Consider the following 18,438-nt stretch of genomic DNA (forward strand, 5'->3'; position numbering starts at 1 on the left):
GGATTTAAAGTTTTTTCCTATATAAGTCTTGTAAAACTTGTAAACCCCCGGCGGGGGCCATTTTTTTATCCTCATGTACCTAATTTGAATAATCTTCGGTAGAGGACCACAGGCATGCTTATACCAAATATCAAAGGCCTAGGCCGTGTGGCTTCAGAGAAGATTTTTTAAGTTTTCCTCTTGGTTGCCAGAACGCGGACAGTGACCAATCTACACTGCTTGAGGTTCTCTCCCTGTTTCGGCGTCCGTGGAACTAAAAACTGCACAGTTTCTGTTTATCCTATATATTGCCTATGTATTTCAAGTAAACCCTGGGCTGGGGTCATTTCACACACACCAGCGAGCAATAATTTCAATAATCTTTGAACTGCTCTATTAGACAAGTTTCATGCCATTGCCAACATCTAACACTAGGCCTATGATTTCTAAGATTTTTTTAAAAAGTTTTCCTATGGAACCGTGTAATTTCAAGTAACTCCTGCTGCATGGCTGTTTGGCCCGTGGCATGCTTTGGACATTTTGGTAAGGTTCACTCACGCAACACTACATGGGGCCCCCCAAAGGTATCTAAATTGTCAATATATCAGCTCTGGGTCTGGTGGTTTTAGAGACTTTTAAAGATATTTCCTTTGTTGCCATGACATTTAATTTAATGAATTGTTTGAACCAACTTGTAGAGTTCCCGCAAGAAATATCCCTGCCAAGTTTTCATAAACTGGCTAAGGTGTTTTTAGATGCTGTTAAACAAGAGCTGGTCCCATCAAACAGCGGCTCTGTCCGAATTTTCCATTGCTTGACTCTGATTAGAGCTTGCCATTAAAAAAACAAAACCCAGTTAAAAAGGGTACAATTACTCTGTCAAAAATACTCAAACCAGAGTTTGATGGGAATTGTGTCTCCTGGTGTAGACTTTGATATAAATATCTATTTTGAGTTTCAGTCAAAGCTTTAAAATAACAGAGATCTTTTACTTTATGCACAATTTAAACAAAAAATTCTAAGTTTAAAATGGGCATAATTCTATCAAAATTCAAATCAGAGTTAATGGGAATTGTGTAAAGACTTTGATGTACTAAGTATTTTAAGTTTCACTATAAAAGCTTTGATAGTAACGCGATATTGTTACTTTATCAAAAACTTTAACCAAAAATTCTAGTTAAAAAGGGGCATACTCTGTCAACAAATTCAAACCAGAGTTATTGGTATTGTGTCCTCCCCTGGTGTAGACTTGATAGTATACTCATTTTGAGTTTTCAGTCAAAAGCTTTAATAGTACAGGAGATATTTGGCTTTAAATCAAAAAAAGTTTTTAACAAAAAATCTAAGTGGGAAAAAGGGGCATACTTCTGTGCAAAATTAAAAACAGAATTATGGGGATATTTTCTTCTCCTGGTGTAAAAGACTTTGATGGTAAATAACATTTTTGGTTTCATCAAGTCAAAGCTTAATAGTAACAGATATATTTGACTTTAAATCAAAAACTTTAACAAACCAAAAATACTATGTAAAAAAGGGGCATAATTCTGTTCCAGCAAAATTCAAACGAGTTACGGGATTGTTTCTGCCTGTGTGACTTTGATATAATAAATATTTTAAGTTTCAAGTCAAGTAGTTTCGATAGTAACAGATATCTTTTGACTTTATCAAAAACTTTAACCACGTGACGACCGACTCCGGGGCGAGTACAATAGCTCTACTTTTTCTTTTCGAAAAGTCAAGTCTAAAAGGTGATTTTATTTTGCACAATCACTGCAAGTATTCATCCCCTGCAAATGCACCTTGACATCAAGGAATGAAATAAAATTATGAAAAGAACATGTCAAAAGTAATGCCTGTGACTCAATAATAAAGTCAGATTTTAAAATTAAAGGTGATTCAACATCAACATGTTTCTTCTTCTCCTCCCAACATCAAAGTCCAACTACATCAATCGGGTAAGTAATTTTAAATGTCCGAGTCCAGATCAAGGCATAACATGAAAAAGTATTTCATATTTATGTTATAAACGCCCCCAAACCTCATCGGTGTGTGTTAAATTACAAACAACTATATTTTCAGTGTTTCACGTTTTTATACGCAAGTATTTACATCAAAATCTAAACATTCTAGCTGAATCTTCTTAGGCTACACCTTTTAATTAAAGACTTCAAGTCGCTCATCTGTACCAAGATGTGAAAAAGCCATGCCACTAGAAAACGTACATTGTGCATTTGCGACCAGCATGGATTCAGATGAGCCTGCACATCTGTGCAGTCTCATCAGGATCCATACTGTTCGCTGTCAAACCAGAAGCTTGAAGCGAACAGTATGGATCCTGACGAGACCGCGTGTTAGCGCAGGCTAATCTGGATTCATGCTGGTTGCAAACGCACAATGTACATTTTCTCGTGGCGCGGCTCATGTTTTTCTTCTGGCCACCATTTGTACCATTGGATAGTGCAGCAGTGGTACTGTGCTGTAATGTATTGCTTTGTACAGAATTGTCCTCTGCCCTAGTACTAAAATAGTACTGTATTAACCACTAAGAAACAAGAATGTCACAAAATACGCCCATCAGAGTGCCAATCAAAGAAATGTAGACATTGACTGTAAGATAATATTTAAAGTTCAAAGTGAAATAAAAATAATTTAGACAAAATGAGGACTAATATGAAAACCTTAATCAAATTTTCTAAGTTAAAAAATGGCAAAATTCTGTCAAAATTCAAATCAGAGTTATGGGAATTGTTTTATCCAACACAGATGTTGATAATAAGTACATTTGTAACTGTTTTAAGTTTCACATGAATACCTTTGATAGTTTTCAAAATATATGGGTTAACCAAAATTTCGAAGTTAAAAAGGAGCTAATTGAGCATAATTCTGTTACAAGAGGGCCATGATGGCCCTATATCGCTCACCCGAGTATCACTCCAACTTTGCACAATTTACAGAAATAAATCGTACATAAGAACTTTGTCACAGACTTCTTTCAATATATGGAGGGAGTACTATCACAGTACTCAAATGTAATGGTCATGGGTGACTTTAATCTTCACATCCACGATGACACAAATGCAGTAACAGAATTCAATAATTCTTTGTACGCCATGGGTTTACAACAACATGTACAATTTAGTACACACACTGGTGGTAACATTCTTGATTTGGTCCTTACGGAAGTTGTAAATGGTGTTGAAGTAGTTTCTTGTGAACAGGGTCCATATATTTCTGATCACTGTGCAGTCAAAATTGTGACAAATGTTAGAAAGGAAAATATAACAAGTGAGGTGGTGCTCTTTAGAAATTTCAAAGACATGGATACGAACACATTTTCAAGCGATCTGAGAAAAATGACAGTCGAAAGTGATAATGTCGACCTTTTTGTTGAAGAATTTCAGACAGCAGTAGAAAAGATTATGAACTCACATGCACCATTTATAGAAAAAACAATCATCCATCGCGCTCCAAAACCCTGGTTCACAGAAAAACTTCTTCACCTTAAAAGAGTGGCTCGCAAATCTGAACGTTTATGGAAAAAACATAGACAATCACATCTGCATGAAGCCTTCAAAACAGCACGTAAAAACTACGAAAAAGAACTCAAACATGAGAAAAAATCATCTCTGAGTGAAAAAGTTCTTAATGCAAAAGGTGACTCGAAAAAGCTTTATCGATTTGTATCTGAGACAACAGGCACTAGGTCTGAGAACCCTATGCCAACTGGACATGACAGTACACTGGCTGAGAAATTTGCAGATCATTTCATGAATAAAATCGAAAAAATTCGAGAATCGTTGAAACATTTCGATAAGGTTCAAACCATGCGAAAAAGATATTCCTTGTTTTGACAGTTTTAAAGATCTGAGCAAGGAAGAAGTTAGAAAACTTATAAACCAACTACAGACAAAATCATGTGAACTTGATATTCTACCAACAAAAGTGCTAAAATCATACTTGGATGAGCTGTTGCCTGTTATTACCAAATTGGTTAATTTGTCGTTGCGCGACGGCATCTTTCCAACAAAATGGAAACAGGCAATTGTAAGACCTTTGTTGAAGAAAATGGGACTGGAACTTGAATTCGCAAACTACAGGCCTGTTAGTAATCTATCGTTTCTGTCAAAATTAATTGAAAAAGCAGCTCTGTTCAGACTCAATGATCATGTAAACAAACACAATCTTCTACCAAAAACCAATCTGCTTACAGGAAAAACCATTCTTGCGAATCAGCACTGTTACGTCTTGTAAATGATTTACTGGATGCTATGGAGAAGAAAGAAGTTACGGCGCTAATTGCCATCGATCTCAGTGCCGCTTTTGATACTGTAGATCATGACATTCTTGTTGATGTGTTAAACAAGCAGTATGGCGTTCGTGGAACAGCACTGAGCTGGGTTGATTCCTATCTGCGCCCCAGAAGTTGTCGTGTAAGTGTCAATTCAGCCATGTCATTTCCACGCCAATTAAATTGTAGCGTTCCACAAGGGAGCTGCTTAGGACCGTGGCTATATTTGACATATGCGGGGACACTGTTTGATGTTATTCCGCCGTCGATTTCAGTTTACGGCTTTGCAGATGACCACACTGCTAATAAACGCTTTAAACCATCATCTCCAACAGTAGAATCCCAGGCAATACGAGAACTTGAACAATGTGCTAAAACAATCAACAACTGGATGAATGAAAATAAGCTTAAAATGAACACTTCCAAAACCGAGTTCATCATGTTTGGTAGTAGGCAACAGCTCTCTAAGTGTTCAACTGACAAAGTATGCATTGTAGGTGATGAAGTGAAATCAGTGAGCTTTATTCGATATCTACGTGCATTCCCGGATGAAAACTTGAATCTAAAAGAGCATGTAAACGAAAGTGTAGAATAGCAATGCTCAACTACTTTAGAATAAAATGTATCCGGAAATATCTTACCAAAGAGGCTACCGAAACCCTTGTCCTATCATTGGTGATATCCCATTTAGATTATTGTAATGTCATTCTGTATGGTATTGCTCAAAGCGAAGTAAACAAAATGCAACGAATTCAGAACATGTGTGCAAAACTTGTCCTAAATCGAAGAAAATATGACAGTTCCAAGCAAGCGCTGTATGACCTTCACTGGCTACCAATCAAAGCCATGAATCACATTCAAAATGCTCACCTACATGTATAATTGTTCAGTTGGAAACTCTCCAGAATATCTTTCTGAACTTCTCATAAAACAAACACAGACAAGAAACTTGCGTTCTTCAAACTCCGTTACTGGGTGTTTCGTTGTTCCTTTCAACAAGCGCAAAACGTTAGCGACAGAAGTTTTGGTACTGTTGGACCTAAACTCTGGAATGAATTGCCTCTCGAAATAAGGAACTCGGACTCAATAGATGTTTTCAAAAAGAAGTTGAAAACTCATTATTTTGGAGATTACTTTGCACTCTTTTAGAGACTGTGACTGATATTTTTAAGAAACTGAAGTAACGTGAACTGGATGATTTTATTGTTGTAAATACATTCGAAAATGAAACTATATTATAACAATATTAAAATACAGTTGTTTGTAATAACTTTGACATGTCGTAAAAACCCATTATTCTTACTTAATAACAAACAGCTGTCTTACTGTATCTTAATATTCTAAATATTTTATTAACTATCTGATGTCTGATCTTTTTTAAATGCTTACTAACTAGTTTATTACACAATGGTATTTATGCTCATTATGTTATATGTCATTAAATATCTAAATTTTGTCGTATTTTTATGTATTTGTAAAACGCCATTGAATATGTTTTGCGTAAAAATAGGCGTTTAATCAAATGAAACAGTTTCAGTTTCAGTAACTAGCTCCCTACTTTCCTGTCGCTCAAATAAATTCATGATACAAGATATTCTCTGCATTTCTATTTACAAAAGGGCCAGGATATAAATTTACCCCATAAATGAACTGCAAATTTCTAATACATTACCATAGAACTGAAATGACATAAAAAAGAATTTATTTTGTTATAAACTGTTAATTTCTTCTACGTTTTGATAACTGAAAATAAATCTATAATTTTTCACTGTATTATGTAAAATTGTAGTAAAGTTGGGAATAACCAATCATGAATGGAAATAGTCAGTTTTTCTAAATTTATACTACACAAACTGTCCTACAAAATTTTTTAAGTTTGATTTTCTTAATTACATGTATATTGAAAACGACACAGCAATAGTGTTCTACACAAAAAGACAGGATATTTAATATAATATATGAAATATAAAACTGTATATTAGAACATCCCATAAGACCTTACAATTGTCCGCATAACTAATTACCCTCTAAACCGGACTAAAGACTTGTCCAGAGGCCGTCCAGTTTAGAGGGGTTCTACTGTTTAGTACTAAAAGATCTAAACAAATAATGGCAGCATAAAATGTAAAACTAAAACAATCACTGAAGGTAATTAAAGCTCCTGCCTAGGATAGGACACAGAAATAGGTGTCAGAAGAAAAAAAATGCCAGCAATAAAAATGTACACAGAAACATTCAACAAGCTGTCATTAGACAATCTTTAACCATTATCATGCTGTGGAAATTGTCATCTGTCTAGTCTTTTAATTTCATCACTATCGTCATCTAATGTGGAAGAACTATTGATTTGTGCCAATAGGCTATGCTACAATACCAAATAACAATGGCCTATGCCTTGTGGTTTCAGACAAGAAAATTTTTAAAGTTTTTTCCTATACAAGTCTATGTTAAACTTGTGACCCCTGGGCGGGGCCTCTTTTCACCCCAGGGGCATCATTTGAACAATCTTGGTAGAGGACAATAGGCAATGCTACATACCAAATATCAAAGGCCTAGTCCATTGTGGTTTCAGACAAGAAGATTTTTAAAGTTTGTTCCTATACAAATCTATGTACAACTTTGGGACCAACCCCCATCACCCAGGGTGGGGCCACTTTTCACCCAGGGGGCATAATTGAAACAATCGTGGTATAAAAGAGTAACCAAATCGCAATGCTACATACCAAATAATCAAAGGCCTAGGTATGTGGTTTCAGAACAAGAAGATTTGAAAGTATTTTATTCTATATAAAGTCAAGTAAAAACTGTTGTGACCCCCTGGGCGGAGTGCTCATTTCACCGCAGGGGCATAATTTGAAAATCTTTGGTAGAGGACCACTTGGCAAGCAACTAACCAAATATCTAATGCCTAAGCACTTGTGAATTCAGACCAGAAGATTTTTAAAGTTTTTTTTCCTAGATAAGTCTATTTAAAACTTGGTACCAACCCGGGCGGGGCCACTTTTCAACCCAGGGACATAATTTGAACAATCTTGGTAGAGGACCACTAGGCAATGCTACATACTAAATATAAATGGCCTAGGCCTTGTGGTTTCAGACAAGAATATTTAAAAGTTCTGTTAAAAAATCTATTTTTTTTAGCTCCCTGTGGACCAAGTTGTGGCAATGGACCCGGAACCAATTGAACAACCTTGAAAGAGGACCACCCAAGGATCTTTTGTGACGTTTGGTCAAAATCCAATCAGTGGTTTAGGAGGAGATATCGTTTCAATAAATTGTTGACTGACTGACGGACGCACGGACGGACGACGGACATTGACCGATCACAATAGCTCACCATGAGCACTTGTTGCTAAGATGGCTATAAAAATGAAAGGCCTATAGTGTGGACCTTGATTTGTGCATGCAGGAGTTCAGGAACAGTGAGCCCTTTTTGCAGTAAGTTCGGTATCAGCTTAGCAGAAAATTCTGTGTATTGGGCCCTGTCCCTGAATTCCAAATGCCCTTGATGTTCTAAACAAGCCATCACCGAATTTTTTCTCATCATTCACATTAAACACACTGTAAAGCATCAGCATGTGCATTTTGTGTCCTACATGCACATAGTACAAACATTTGTTTCCTGTCACATTGGTTAGGATAATGCCTACTGTCATGCTGCATTCCTGTGAAGTTGTGTTAAAATCTAGTAAGAGTCTGGAAAATGTAGCAGACAGAGAATTTAAGAAACATTAGCCTAAACTCCTGAAACTGGTTAAAAAACTGAATGTGTCTAACAATATGCACATCTTAGCTTCATATGGATGATTCCTCAACATTCTTAGAAATCTGACAAGTGGTTCAGGAGACGTATCTGATATATGAATAACTAACAGACCACCTGATACAGCTGCTTCAGCAATAAAACAACTAGGGATGGATGTTTACCCTTTTAAAAACCGATGCCAGTCAGTATCAATCACTCACCATTATGAAATTTGACTGTTTAACCCGTAGTAATATTTGATTAAAGTAGTAATCAACCTTTTTATGCAATTTAATAATGTTCAACAGATTTCACCGACAGCAATTTATCTATATATATTAAAAAAAAAGCAAAATATTGTCACAACAATATACACAGATATATTACGAGACTGTGTCTCCCCACATCTGTGAAAGTAAGTAATATTGTTGTAATGAACGAAATTTGTATATTTTTGGTCTCTAAAAGACCTGATAATCAACACCCACTGGTGCCAGTTGGTTCTGGTCCATTGTTAAAAACAGTGTTTTGATAACCATCCGACACTAGAAAAAAGTCAAAGCTCCTCTATAATCACCAAACATTCTGTGGGTATATAAGGATGACAGGTCATTCTAGTTGATATGACATCATGTTTGATGTACTTCCTACCAGAAAATAATATTTGTTAGTAAAAATCAGCTAAAAAATGAAAAATATTAAACATGCATATAATTACTAAATTTTGACTTAGGTACACAATACTTGCACTTTTATCCTTACAAAAAAAATAGCAAAATCAGATCAAATTCACAATTTTTTCATGGTTCCAACACAAAAAGCACAGTATTGTCTCCATAAAATTATCAAAATGTCTCTTTAAGCCGCTGAAATTCACGTGCTAAATATGTTTTTAATGCATTCCTACTCAATCGAAATTTTTGTGTTTCTGTATGAAGAATTAATGTGGTCCCATGGTCTGTTTACACAGAACTGGCTCTTTCTTATGCAGTTTCAATTTCATGCTTGCCAGGAAGCTTATCTAAAAGCGAAATATTGCCAATTTGGCGCCGACAGCTTCTTTCCTCTGCACCTGACCAAGGTTTTTCTGTTTGCGACTTCTTGCTTGTACGCCTACCTTTTTAACTGGGTCACCTTACTGCCTTTACTTCTTTCTTCTCTTCTCATATTCTGAACTGTGTGGCCGGTTGATGTTTTTGACCCTCCCGTACCTGGTGACAACAAAGAACATCTTATCTAACAAACCAAGTTTTTGTGAGGACCTGATTGTTTTCTTCATGATTTCTTTAAGAAAATTGTCTAACTGTAGTTTAGTTACAAAAGGTATTTTTGTTCGACCACCAAGGCAGCTTCTATAGTTCTAACTGTATACATAACATGTAAAAAGACTAAGTTTGCCTCTGTCCTACAGGAAGTCCAGAATTAAGAAAGTATATTCTTGGTGATCAAAATATCTCACACACAAAGTCTTTGTGAAGGACTGATTATATTTGTTTTTTTTCTTCTTTTAAAACAAAGCACTGCTCAATGGGTGGCAAAATCACAGCTGCGAAGGCCTTGAAAACATTACTTGCTTATGCTAATATGAAGCAAAATCCATCAGCACATGAAAAAACATTCACAACTATCAAAGTAATGTTAAAATATGAAATTTTTCAAAGTTTTAAGTGTAAAGGTCAAGGACATTGGAAGGACTCGGAACCAAATCTATAAGTAGTGTGAAGTCTGTCACATAGGACTGTTCTGTGTGAGAATGACGGAAATCTCTCCAATATCCTCAAGTCACTGCTTGTCACCACAGTTGCTTGTATGTGGAATAATGCAGTAAATCCATCAAGAAATAAAACAAGTTACACAAAAGTAATTTTAATATAATACGACTTTTTTAAAGGTTATCAGTCTAAAGGTCAAGGTCATTTGAAGGTCAAGGTCACTAAACATATCTCAATGTGAAGGTCCTTGTCACCACAGATGTTTTGTTGAATATGAGTAAATCCCATCAAGATAGGAACAAGTTACACAAAGTTATGTTTAAAATATGACTTTTTTGAGTTTAAAGTCATTTGTAGGTCAGGATGGATCATCTATTAATAGGTCAGTATGAAGGTATTGTCCTAAGGATTGTTGTGTGTTAATATGAACGCAAAATCCATGAAGAAATAAATATTTTTGTACTCAAGCAGACCACAGACAACACCACTGCAATACAGTAACTCGACTTATTTTTCCTTGAAAACAGCCAAGTTAAACGCTGTCTTACTTCAGCATATATAATAAAGACAAAAGTGAAGTTTTTTTTCTGTCCCTCCAGGATGTAGAAATTCGGATTATTTCTGGTGATACAAAATAACTACACAAAGAAGCCCTAATATTTGTGAGGACTTTTTCACTACTTAAGCTCAAAATATACATGTATCTATTGTATGATATTTAACAATTTTAATCCCTTACCTACCTTTTTTACTTTGTTCTGTTTCTATATGTTCTCAAGCTGTGCATCTTGCATGGCTTTCACCACCACCAATCCCTTTCACAGAAACTTTTGTTGCTGCCCCTCTGTTCTTATCCTCCTCTAGAGGTTCTTAAAAAAATGTAACAAATTTAAATATTTCAAGGTGCACATATAACTTTCATAAAAACATACTTTTCAAACTCTACAATTTCTGTTGTTATTGGACTACTAGTCCATCAGATCAAGATCACATGAATGGAGATAGTCTTATTAAGACACACCTGTAACTGAACAAAAAAGATTATGTAGAACTACAAGCACTTTTCTAGTTGTTTTAAAATTCAGAAGTTATGGATAGATAGACCTCATTTTTTATAAAAGGACATTACCTTCCCTGATTCTAACTGTATGTCAACCAAACTTTTTTTTCCCTTTGAACAGGTGTAAGTTACCCCGCTCCATCTCCAGAAGGATCTTGCTGATTTTAGCAACCTAAAATAACCTAATCCTAAGTACTGACTTTTAAGTAGTAATTTTCCCGACAGTTCTATATTGTGGTTATCTTTTCTTTTTGAACACAAGAATACTTTTACAGTATTTACAGCATGAATGTAAAATGTACAGCACTGTAATAACCGGAATATTAAAACAGTGTATGGTGACCAAGTGCGGGCTTTGAACCTTTTGGAGTTGGCGTGTAGCACTGGATCACACCAGACATGTACACTCATGGCAGATTTTTTCTTATTGACTATATTACAGTCAATGATAATGGAATAACTCTGCAAAGACTTAAGCATGTTAAGTGAACAGTTAAAAAACAAGATATCTAACATGACTTTTTCATACTGTTGAAAACATTAAATCCAATCATCATTAGTTTGCCGAGACAACTGAAACAAATCATTTTCAAATGAATCCTTTAGTTACTGAATATAACCATCTGAAGTAATAATGCACATAACATTTTGTATTGTCTATGTTTCAAGGCAGGTAAATACCGAAAGCAAAACTGACCTGGGCAAATAGTATGTCAAAACGTTCGTAACAGTGGAAGTAGTTTGCGCCACAAATGAATTTTTTAATAGTGTAAAAATCATTAAAGGGCTATAACAGGCAAAGACTTAAGTGACCAAGAAAAAAATAGTCACAATATCGTTCCACTGTCATAAGTGACATGTGCATGAAGTTTCATTGCCAATGCCTTCAAAAAGGTGGAAGAATTCGTGCACAAGAAAATGCGACAGACCAACCGACCTACCAACCCACTAAACCAACCAACTGACTGTAACTCCAACATTGTATATATTCCCAAACTCCATTCCATAGGTATAAAAACTGGGATTAATTTGGTATTTGTGTTTGGTTTCAAACGTCGTCACAGCCATATTCAGTCATATACAGGCAGGCAGTTTTACCTTTTTTGTAGTGTAACTTTGTAACTGACAGTAAGAGTCATGTTAGGCTCCCTTGGTTTCTTACAAGTACATGCCAACCATTCCTGAACAAGAGCTGTCCGAAAACAGCGTGCTCGACATTTCTCATGCTTGACCCGAATAAAGCTTGCCACAAAAAAAATTCTTAGTTAAAAATCAAAATAAATCATAACATAAGTCAAAATTCAAATCAGAGTTAGGGAATTTGTCTCCCTGGTGGTAGACTTTGATAGTAAATAAAATATTTTAGTTTCAAGTCAAAAGCATTAACAGTAACAAGATAATGACTTTAACAAAGATTCTAAGTTAACAAGAGCTGTCTGATGATAGCGTGCTCGACTATTCGAAGAATTTGATTGAATAATGGTGTCAAAATATTTCACAGATATTTTCAGACACAAGAAATAATAGATTTACACAAACAATGTTCTGTATATCTTTGATTTCAATAAGTCTTTGCACTAAATTGCAAGTTTGAAACCAATTTCAATCATAAATCTTAATGATAAACAATTGTTCAAAGTTTAAAAGCCATATGTCAAATAGTTTTTAGTACAAACGTGGACTTGATGAAAACAGAACCAATATCAAAGTCCAAAAAGGGCCATAATTCAGCCAAAAAGATGAAAGAGTTAAGTACTCCTTTCTCACTTCCAGATAGAAAGAACTATTGATACTAAACAAGTGATAAAAGTTTTCAAAGCCATATGTCAAACACTTTACAAAAAAAATACAACTGTACGGAAAAACTTAACCAAGATTTTAAAGTCAAAAGGGGGGCCATAATTCAGCCAAAATCCCTTGATGGAATTAGACGTACTCTTGCCTATAACTGGATATGGCGAAAGTAAACAGGTGTTGAAAGTTTCAAAGCTTTATCTTAAAAGACTTTGTCAAAATATGAACTGGTACGAAATATTTACCAAGATTTCCATGTCAAAAAGGGCCATAATTCAGCCAAAATCCTTGATGGAGTTATGTGCTCCTGCTTATAACTGGATATGGTGATGGTAAACAAGTGTTGAATGTTTCAAAGCTTTATCTCAAAAGACTTTGTCAAAATGTGGACTGGTACGAAAAACTTAACCAAGACTTCTAAGTCTAAAGGGGCCACAATTCAGCCAAAATCCTTGACGGAGTTAAGAGTTAACAAGTGTTGAAAGTTTCAAAGCTTTATCTTAAAAAAGACTTTGTCAAAATATGAACTGGTACGAAAAACTTAACCATGATTTCTAAGTCAAAAGGGGCCATAATTCAGCCAAAATCCTTGATGGAGTTATGTGCTCTTGCCTATAACTGGCCATGGTGCTGGATATGGTGATGGTAAACAAGTGTTGAAAGTTTCAAAGCTTTACCTCAAAAGACTTTGTCAAAATGTGGACTGGTACGAAAAACTTAACCAAGGTGTGATGCCGACGCCGTGGTGAGTAGGATAGCTCTACTTATTCTTCGAATAGTCGAGCTAAAAAGGGGCACAATTCTGTCAAAATTCAAATCAGAGTTATAGATATTGTTTCTCCTGGTGTAGACTTTGATGGTAATTAACTCTTTTAAGTTTCAAGTCAATAACTTTGATAGTAACAGAGATATTTGACTTTATCAAAAACTTTAACCAACGGCGACGCCGACGCCGGGGCGAGTGCAATAGCTCTACTTTTTCTTTGAAAAATCGAGCTAAAAATGGCAGGTAGTTGTTGCTACCAGGACTTAAATCCATGACCCTCCACACCTGAATCCATGGCTCTACCAAGCTAGCCAGGCAGCTATGAGCAGTTTACCTTGATTTTTATAAATAATATGCAACAGAAAATGTTAAAACCTCCTTCAATTAACAAATATTTGTAATTACCTGAAGAGTATCTTCTGGTAGTCTGTCAAACTCTCTATGAACTTTGATGTTATGTCCGAGAAAGCCCGCAAATGTATCTAATTCATTTTCCTTCAGATTAATCATCTGTGAAATTACTGCAATAATAACATAAAACAAAGACAAATCAGAAGTTTGCTCTGTCCTACAGGAAGGTTCAGTATAAAAGAAGTACATTTTCTGGTGGTCTAACATAAAACAAAACAAATCGGAAGTTTGCTTTGACCTACAGGAAGGTTCTGAATAACGAAAGCATAGTTTCTGGTGATACAATATATCTACACACACCAAGTCTTTGTGAGGACCTGGTTACTTAAGCACAAAAAATCTAATATAAATACATGTATTAAATTGTATGTCTCTTCTTACTGCTTTGTTTACTTTGTTCTGTTTCTTGAATAGTGTCCTCAGCTGTGTTGTTGACACTGCTTTCACCACCGGCATCCATTTCTGTTGTTTTTTCATTCTTCTCCACAGGGTCTTGTAAAGAAATGCAAAGAATTTTAGTGTAACTATGTCTCATTTAAGGTGCCGTCACAGAGCTGTAATTTTATGGATAATGAACAACAGACACAATAAGAAAGTCCTTGTTTCTTCAAAAAAAAAAAAAAAAAAATCATTCAGTAGTGATACAAAGGTATTACTCATGATAATATATGGAAAATCCTCAGGTATGTCCATTGACGGTATTGTTCATCAGTGCTCATGAAATTTCAGCTATGTGGCAAAGCCTTAAGAAGGTGGTTTAATCGCGCATACGGTAATAACACTCTTTACTGCAAGAAACAATCATTGTAGCCACTTGCATTAATCTTTTAGTTACAATCAAAATATATTTTCTGTGGCTGACAATAGTCTCAAATGTAGAATGCAAAATGTTTCTGTGACATCTCCTGCTTCTTTCAGAGTTTTATTTATTAAAGTCTGTCTCACTCAACCAGTTTCAGCAGCTGGTTCAGAGAATGTTTAGCCAAACTTGTTAAAAATATACTAACACAACTGAAACATTAATATCTCCAGACACTTTTTTCAATTTTTCGATATAGTGAGTTTTCGAGTCAAAAATGGCAAATTTGTAATTTTCCCCATGGATCTTTATGCAAAAGACATTACGTCGCTTTTCCAAACTGCAGTGCCCACAATGACGTTCATGGGGGACGGACATCAATGGCATCACTGTAAACGAAAGCGATATTTCCATAGAGAAATAAAATTGTACCTGTATAAGAAAACTAGCCAAATGTTGATAAAAGCTTAAAATTCCCGAGGGTCACTTTTTTATAGATTATCAAACCACATTTATTTTACCAATTAAAGCCAATCATTTCATCAGTTCAGTTAAAGGTTGATGTAAACCTCTTAGATGAGAGAGACTATAGTGCAGTATTAACTTAGTTCTTCACTATGTAACATCCTACATGTATAACACCCATCTTTCATTATTTTTTTTGCTTAAATGTGACACTTGTAACAAATCTACTTAACATGCTGTACACATGCCATCTAAACATCTGTTACAGATTACGGATGGAAGGAGAGATGCCATCCCCATTAGCCATGAAATACACAAGGGATATTACCATGACTTCATCATAGTACAAGTCCTCAAATTGTTACCAGGTCCTCAATATGTTTTGCATCTTAAAGATATGTTTGATTGAAGATTCAGATATGCTACATATGACCAAAAGTGATTCATCCCTCTGCACTCTCATAATTTCAGCCAAAAATAAGTTCACAACAGACTAAGAGTCAACCTTCCAATACAAGTATCACACTCGCATATTTTGATGTTCTTTATTCATATAATTCAAATCCTTAGTTACTTTATTCTGGTAAACTGAAATTCTTTTTTCTTCCAAGTATGTCTGGTTAAATATACCCGTGAGTCAATTTCATTCCCTCCATTAAGTTCCTTTACTTAACTGTTCAATGCTAGTAAAAATCTACATTGTGAAAGAATCTGTGCACCCAAGATCCAAATTCATTTATCATGATTTGAACTGTAACAAGTGAACATATTTATGGTTTATTATTCAATGAAGAAATTATTTATATCTCAGATATAATGTTATTGCAATATATAAATGTAAACTATTGAACTATATTCAACATATGATGTATATTAACAAATGTATTCACTTACATTTTATTTTTTAAAATATAAAATACCTCCCTTTATTAGTGATCAACTTAAAAAGGGAGGTAATTTAGTGATTCAAATAGCTGTAGAAGTAATATTTTCTACTGTAATCTAGCAAACTAAAATAACTTTGTCATTTTTATATTATATTTACTTTAAAAAGGTAACAAATATATATTGAAAAATGATAATTAAACTGATTCAAAAGTAACTGTCCCCCTATCATATAGGTGCAGTAAGAGGTCATGTCATCTACTTTTCCGGTCCCTCTTATATATAGCTAAAACAAGGTAATGTCTGAACTACTTTGAAAAAGTTCAAACAAAACAGAAGCAGCTTTTGAACTGTAACAAGTGAACAATCTACTTTGCAATTTCTGGCATTTCAAAGTCAGAGCTCCAGACTAGTATTAGAACAAGTCACTGAAGTATTGCAAGTATTACAGAAGTACCTGATTTACTGATTTAGGGACAGGAGTGTTTTAACAAATATAGTTTTACTATTTTTGTTGCAATAGCACTCAAAATATTTGTCCATTTGAAAAAGACTTATTCCATGATGTAAAAGGTCCTTATTTTCCTCCATTCACAAGCCAAGTTGGAAATTTCTTGAGTGGTACTCCCAGAAATTTGGAAATATATTGTGTTATCACCAGATCCGAATAAGTTTACTATTTCTGTTGCCAAGTGCTGCAAAGGAGGTTCCACGATGATTTGTCTAATGCTCAAGTGAGCTAACAAACAGAACTTCAACAACATACCTGGACATGTATAAATATCTTTTCTAGGAGCATTTCTCTACAATAAAGCATAGTATACAAACTTGTGAGATAGGGTTTCAAGCAGTAACTGTTGTCCTTCTTTTGTTGTGTAAGCTAAACACAAATGTATACAGCAGAGTATAGCTACTTGCAGGAAGGTCAGTAGAAGTGCTCTGGCATAGCAAAATCACTTGTCAACCCTTCTCTTTTTAAATGTTTCAGGTACACAGGTCTCAACCATAAAACAAATTCTTTCATAATCTTAATGCATTTTAAAATACCGCCAAAATATTCTGTAAATGTTTGCATACAGTATTCTCACAGTTTATTATAGTTTGTTCAGAATGACGACCTTGAGAATATTTTTCAAACAGGTTTTTATTATCGTCTGAATTAAGACACCAGGTATAGAGCAAACATCGACATCTTAAGCCATCATTCGCATTCAGATATTGTCTACTATTACAACAAATAACACAACACTTCACTGGTTGCCTCAGTATATGCACAGGTGCCCATGTATAGAGTTTGTCCAATGAACTACGTTGTAACAACCAATGTGATTTTCATTAAGGAAGGACCACAGTCCAGTTATCGACACCCTATAATTCCTATTACCACGAAAATTCAGCAAACTATACCAGTAATTTGCTCCACAGTTACTAGCCACAGACCAACTGACAATTTATTGTTGAGGAAAATATCTGCAAACTGCAATGTCACAACTCTCCCATTTCAGCCAAGGCCTGTGTATCTGGCACTTAGCATGTTAACAATTACCATTATTTTTAACTTCTCCTTAGCAGGCATGCTTTCATTTTGTGCATGCCATACCCAAAGTACTGTTCACTGCCGGGCTTTTCCTGTCTTTTTCAGTAACGTAATATTTAGGTAACTTTGAATTAGTTTTATTAGTTTAAACTTATTTATTTAACATCTCGTGTAGAGCCAAGTTCTTGTAACTTATATTAACTACTCTTGATGACCGCTTCCTGGAGTTCTGACCAGTACTTGCACCAAAAGATGGGCTTGTGGAGGTCACAGTCAAATTCCGCTGATTCGAACCCACAAACTCTGAATGATGAGTCCGACCTTAGTAGTATAAGAATTGTTTGTGCGAAAACAGTATAACCTCATTTGACCTTTTGACCCTTGGTCAGGACTGGTCAATGCCGGACAATTTAAAATCCACAGGTTTTAAACCCAGTTAAAACCTCTGATTTAACTAAAGATGATTTAATTAAAGATGATTTAAAATGAAGAAAACATATGTCTTTATTTAAAAATAGTTTCCACTTAAAAACTTTAAACACTACACCGAGAGACAAAATGTAGAATAAGTTTGGCCTAATATAACATACAGGAAGTAAGATATAATGTGGTTGAATTTAGACCACATTTATTTTCTGTTTAAATAACTCTTTTACTTCCTTGTTTTGTAATCCTTCTACATAGATAAAACAACTGTTAAAGACATTAGAAATGACACAAAATGTACACAATACCATAAATACATTAATAATTATCCATGAAACAAGAAAATTTCAAACTAAAAATAACACAGACCGGGAAACCAAATGCTAAATATAACAACAAAAAATAACACAGACCGGGAAACCAAATGCTAAAATATAACAAATATAACAAGGTCAGGTTATTTATAAATCTATCCCCCTTTTATTAAAAAACAAGTAATATCTCCCTTTGATAATTGAAATTCATACAAATTATTTTAATTAATTTGGAAGAATAAAATTACTTTAGGAGT

General features: G+C 34.8%; 1 protein-coding gene across 1 annotated transcript; it reads right to left on the reverse strand.

Moving 5' to 3' along the window:
- Positions 1–10,875: 10,875 nt before the first annotated feature.
- On the reverse strand, positions 10,876–17,659 carry LOC128546010 (uncharacterized). The gene is made up of 4 exons (XM_053533154.1): positions 14,763–17,659; positions 14,137–14,247; positions 13,750–13,865; positions 10,876–10,956 (listed from the first exon to the last, which is right to left on the reverse strand). Exons 1-4 carry the CDS (start codon positions 14,773–14,775, stop codon positions 10,876–10,878), a joined length of 321 nt encoding a protein of 106 aa, XP_053389129.1. The 5' UTR covers positions 14,776–17,659.
- Between the last annotated feature and the right edge of the window lie 779 nt (positions 17,660–18,438).

The sequence above is a fragment of the Mercenaria mercenaria genome, unplaced genomic scaffold, assembly GCF_021730395.1.
Source record: "Mercenaria mercenaria strain notata unplaced genomic scaffold, MADL_Memer_1 contig_2073, whole genome shotgun sequence".
NCBI lineage: Eukaryota > Metazoa > Mollusca > Bivalvia > Venerida > Veneridae > Mercenaria > Mercenaria mercenaria.

Coding starts and splice junctions, on each gene's coding strand:
- LOC128546010 (XM_053533154.1), bottom strand. Junction 13,866..14,136: donor AGAACAAAGTAAACAAAGCA/GTAAGAAGAGAC, acceptor TTATTATTGCAG/TAATTTCACAGATGATTAAT. Junction 10,957..13,749: donor TACCAGAAGATACTCTTCAG/GTAATTACAAAT, acceptor AGGTTATTTTAG/GTTGCTAAAATCAGCAAGAT.